The sequence below is a fragment of the Belonocnema kinseyi genome, chromosome 3 (genome assembly GCF_010883055.1).
Source record: "Belonocnema kinseyi isolate 2016_QV_RU_SX_M_011 chromosome 3, B_treatae_v1, whole genome shotgun sequence".
Classification (NCBI taxonomy): Eukaryota; Metazoa; Arthropoda; class Insecta; order Hymenoptera; family Cynipidae; genus Belonocnema; species Belonocnema kinseyi.
This window is the reverse complement of record NC_046659.1, coordinates 152689498-152695120: the sequence shown is the minus strand read 5'-3', so window position 1 is coordinate 152695120 and position 5623 is coordinate 152689498. Positions and strand designations below refer to the sequence as shown.

General features: G+C 25.1%; 1 protein-coding gene across 2 annotated transcripts in view; it reads left to right on the top strand.

Moving 5' to 3' along the window:
- LOC117168999 (protein PXR1-like) overlaps positions 1 to 5623 on the top strand; it is a 16854-nt gene that overhangs the window by 3327 nt on the left and 7904 nt on the right. For both annotated transcript variants that reach the window (XM_033355033.1, XM_033355032.1), the window contains exon 2: positions 749 to 1162. In XM_033355033.1, coding sequence (XP_033210924.1) covers positions 797 to 1162 — 366 coding nt within the window. In that variant the 5' untranslated portion in view covers positions 749 to 796. The remainder of the gene's footprint in view (positions 1 to 748; positions 1163 to 5623) is intronic.

Sequence of the window (5623 nt, the reverse complement as noted above, 5' to 3'; positions counted from 1 at the left end):
TTTAATCGGAACATTTATTGGTATGTTCAATTGAAAAGGGAAAAGTTAGGGAATTTGGAAAATGAGTTTTTCCGGCCGGATTGTTAAAACTTATTATTCTCATGAGTTGAATTATAATCTAATTAAAAAAATTTAATTTGAATAAAAAAAATTCATTTTCAATCAAAAAACAATAATTTTTAGCAAAATGCATGTATTCTTAACTAAGTATTTCACTTCTCAATAAAGTATTCAAACCCACAGTTGACTTTTCAACCAAAAAGGCTAATTTTTGACCAAAAATGACCAATTTTCAACAAAATCGATCTTTCATGGTGGAAAAGTAATCTTTTTTTGGTTGGAATAATCAAATCAATTTAAGGTATTTAATATTTAATCGAAAAATTTATTGTTTTATTCAGCTTCAAAGAGAAAAGTTAGAATTTTGAAAATGAATTTTTCTGGCCGGACTATTAAATCAAATTATTCTCAAGAGTTGAATTTTAATTTAACTTTAAAAAAAAATTCATTTTCATTAAAAAAAAAAATCATTTCTAGCAAAATACATGTATTCTTAAATCTTTTTTTGATTGACATAATTAAATAAGTTTAAAGTATTTAATATTTAATCGAAGAATTTATGGCTTTGTTCCGATGGAAAGGGAAAAATTAGGGTATTTGGAAAATAAATTTTTTCCGCAGCACTTTTAAAACTTATTATTCTCCAGAGTTGAATTTCAAGAGTTTCTTTTGTATTTCAATTGATCAGGCGTTTAGAGAAATTGCAAAAAAAGTAAAGAAAGAGACAGAAGAGAAAATGGAAACTGAAATTTGTGAAATTTCGGATTCGAAGGAAGACAGCAAATTACAAGACCTTCCAAGTAAAAAGAAAAAGACGAAGAGGTGCATTTCTGCCGAAAAAATTGCATCAACCAACGAAGAAGTTAAAGATTTGAAGCAGAGTGGAAAAGAAAGACACATAATTAAAAGAAAGAGTGATCAGTTTGAAATTAATCAATCGTCTATATCCGAATACGACAAAAAACGAAAGAGAAAAAAGCACGAACCTTCTGAATTAGAGCCAACAGCAGTTCAACAATCTTCTGATGAAGTAAATGTACAGAAGGAAAAGAAGAAACGGAAAAGTGATCGGTCACTAGAAAAAGATACTGCAAATTTAAAAGTAAGTTTTCATTTATTTTTTTCACAGTTACAGGATCGTGACTTGACCGGGAAACAGAAAAAAATTTTGAATTTAATTTCAAAAAATGGGAATTTACTTCTGATCGCAGAAAAACTCAAGATTTCATTATTTAAATTCTGGTAGTCAGTTTAGAAAATTGATTTCTACTTTATCTACAGTCGCAGATTTTTCAGATTATCCCAGTTTCGTCTAATTAAATAATAATTAATTGTTGAATTTTTTTATTTTTTTCCATTATAAGAAAAACCTTTTGCAATGGTTTGATCTTTGAGATTTTATTCACTTACTCCTCATGTATTTTATTTCGGAACAGCAAATTTGAGAAAATGATTATCGTTTTTATTTTAGGACAGGGAATTTCCGTAGAAAAATATAATTTCAATTGGAAGAGGGAATTTTTTAAAGAGCATGAGAATTTAAAAAAAAATTGTTTTTCGAATTTAAAAGAAAGAAATTTAAAAGAATCCCTATTCCTAATTTTAGATAAAGTACTTCTAGTAGTTTTTAGAGTAGAAGTAGTATTTCAAAGAAGAAATATTTCGGAATTATAATAGAAATTTTTGGTAAATGTTTGGCTGCGGATTCATATTTCTTTAGTTGAAAGTTTAATTGCTTGGTTAAAAATGTAACTCTTTTTTCAAAAATTAATATTTTTCGTTGAAGATTCATCAATTTAATTGAAAATTCAACTTGGGTTGAAAATGTAACTACTTTGTGGTAAATCAATTTTTTGAACTAAAAATTTAACTATTCTAGTAGAAAATTGAACTATTTTGCTAAAAATCTGTTATTTTTCTTTTACTAAGAATTAGATTTTTAACAGAAAATTTTACAATTCTATTTGGGCTGGAAATATATCTTTTTTGAATGCAAAGTCAACAATTTGGTCACAAAATTATATTTTTTATTTATAAATGAAAATATTTGTTTGAAAATTTATGTAATATGTGAAATTTTTGTCCTTTTTTGTAGAAATTTAATCTTATTTGTTGAAAATTCAACTTTTCCAGTTGAAGATTCATAATTTTAGTTGAAAATTCATTAGTTTCTTGAAAAATTAATTCCTTTAACTAAAAATTCGAATGTCCATTTTCCGTTGAAAATTAACGTTTTCTTTTTCAGAATACAACAATTTGAATGAAAATCGGTCTTTTTCATTTGAATAATCTAATATTTCGTTGAAAACCCAAATATTTTGTTAAAAATTAATTTTATTTTTTTGTAGAAAATTATCTTTCTCATTGCAAATTAATCTTCTTGTTTAAAAATTCTTCTCTTTCCTTAAAATTTCCAATATTGCAGTTTAATATTTATAATTCTAGTTGAAAATTAATTTTATTGTTTGAAAATTCATCATTTTAATAAAAAATTATTCTGTTTGGTTTGAAATATGACGTATTCAATTGAAAAATTGATTTTTCTTGTAATGAAAAGGCATTTTTTGCCGAAAATTTAACTATTTTGTTGAAAATTTGTTTCTTTTTCGGTTGAAAATTATTATTTATTTTAAGTATAAACTTACTTATTCAATTTTCAGTTGAAAAATGATCTTTTTTAGTTGAAAATTAATGTTCTTGGGTTAAAGTTCAACTTTTCCAGGTGAAGATGAATCATTTTAGTTAAAAATTCATCAGTTAGTTTGAAAATTGAACTATTTTCTTGAAAATACGTTTTTTTTTAAAATAAATTTTTGTAGCTAAAAGTGTAACTATTCTAATTTTCATTGGAAATTGATATTTTCTAGTAGAAAATTGAACTATTTTTCAGAAAATCCGTTGTTTTTTTTGGCTAAGAGTTACATTTTTAACAGATAATTTTACCATTATATTTGGGTTGAAAATTTCTTTTTCTGAATAAAACTAAATTATTTGTTTAAAAATTGATATTTTCCGTCTAGAAATGAAAATATTTGTTTGGAAATTGATGTAATATATGAAATATTTGTCTTTTTTGTAGAAATTTCATCTAATTTGTTGAAAATTCAAATGTTCTAGTTAAAGATTCATCATTTTAGTTGAAAATGCATCAGTTTCTTTAAAAATTAATTCCTTCAACTGAAAATTTTAATGTTTATTTTTGGTTGAAAAATGATCTTTTCTTGTTCAAAATTCGACAGTTTGGATGAAAATTGGTATGTTTTAACTGAAAATTCAACTATTTCTTTAAAAATTTACATATTTGTTTAAAAATCGACTTTTTTTGTCGAAAATTATCTTTTTCTTTGCAAGTTAATCTTCTTTTCAAAGATTCTTCTTTTTGGTTAAAATTACAAGTATTCAAGCTAAATATTTATAATTCGAGTTGAAAATTCATTATTTAGGTTTAAAGTAATATTACTTGATTGAAAGTTAAACTCTTATGTTGAAAATTAATTTAATGGCTTGAAAATTCATCATTTTAACCAAAAATTAATTAATTTGGTTTTAAATATAAGCTATTTTTTTGAAAACTTGTTTTTTCTTTTAAGGAAAAGGCATTTTTTTGCTGAAAATTTAACTATTTTGTTGAAAATTTGTTTCTTTTTTGCTTGAAAATCATTATTTATTTTAACTGAAACCTTACTTATTCAATTTTTGGTTGAAAAATGACCTTTTTTAGTATTTTCTAGTATTTGTTTCAAAATTAATTAATTTTGCAATTTTTTTATCTGTTGTGTTAAAGGATGTTTAGAATGTTTTAGAACCATTCAATTTAAAATTTTTTAATTAAGAAAAGGAACAAATACTAAATATTTAGAAATATATGCATTAATTTCAAATCAGTCTTTATAAATTAAATTTTCGAAACTAAAAAAAAACTTATAACGTTACAATTTTAATTGTTCTATTTAAACATTTCGAACAAAAAATTTAGAAGTTTTTAAAAATTTCGAAAGACTTCAGAAGAAGAAAAAACATTTCCTATGAAAATTAAAAATGATTTTTTATTATGAAAATTATTTTGAAGTTCTAACAAAATTTTAAAAATAATTAAAAATTTGAAACAAATATGAAAGAAAATGCAAATGTTTCAAGGTTTTGAAATAAAATTTTGAAGTATTTTAAAGATTTATAAACTATTTAAAATAAAAATAATGTAACTTTAATGTAATTTTAAGAAGTCTTTAATCACGGAATTCATAATACTCCCGCAACTCACGGATTTCGAGGAATTCATGGTATACAAGGAATTCGCAACATTAAAAAGAATTCACAGAATTTAAGGAATTCACAGAATTCAAAGAATTCACAGAATTCAAAGAATTCACGAAATTAACAGGATTCAAGGAATTCACAGAATTCAAGAAATGCACTGAATTCATTGACTTTACGGAATTCAACGAATTCAATGAATTTACGAAATTCACGGAATTAAAAAAGAATCAGGAAATTCACCCAATTTAGAGAATCCACGGAATTTGCGGAATTCAGGAAATTCTAGAAAATAAAAGAATTCATGTGTGGAAAGAATTCACGGAAATCAAGGAATATACGAAATTCAAGGAATTTACGGAAACCAAACATTTCGCGAAATTCAAGAAATTCATAAAATTCAAGAAATTCACGGAATGTATGGAATTTATGGACTTCCACGAATTCCATAAATTCTGTGAATTTCCTAAATTTCATGAATTTCTTCATTTACATGAATTCTACTATTCAGTGAATTCCTTTAATTCTATGAATTCTGATAATTCCGATATTGCTATAAATTAAGCTTATTCCGCAAGTTCCGTTAATTGCATAATTTTCGTGAATTTCGTGAATACCATCAATTCGATGAATTCCGTGAACTCCGCAAATCCAGAGAATTCCATAATTTCAGTGAATTCCTTAAATACCAACAATTACTTGAATTTCATGAATGCCATCAATTTCGCGAATTCATTTATTTCCATGAATTCCGCGATTCATTTATTTCCATGAATTCCGCAAATTTCATGATTTTCATGAATTCCTTGAGTTGAATAAATTCCGTGATTTTATTAAAATTTGTGAGTTTCTTGAAGTCTATAAATTCTGAAAATTCCGTGACTTCTGGAAATTTCATGAATTCCGCGAATTCCTTAGATTTCGCGAATTCCTTTAATTCCATGCATTACGCGAATTCCTGGAATTATATGAATTCCATTAATTCCGTGAATTTCGTGGATGTCATAAATTTCGCGAATTCACCTAATTCCATGTGTTCCGCGAATTCGATCATTTTCATGAATTCCTTGAATTACATGAATTCTTTAAATTCTACAAATACTGTGAATTCCATGAATTTTTCGAATTCCGTGACTTCTCTGAATTTCACAAATTCCGCGAATTCCATAGGTTTTGTGAATTCCATCATTTCCATGAATTCCGTGAATTGCCTATGAATGTCATAATTTCGGAGAATTCCGTGAATTCCTTGAATTCTATTAATTTCGTGATTTCTTCGTTCACAATTTTCGTCTTACAAACTCTCTAA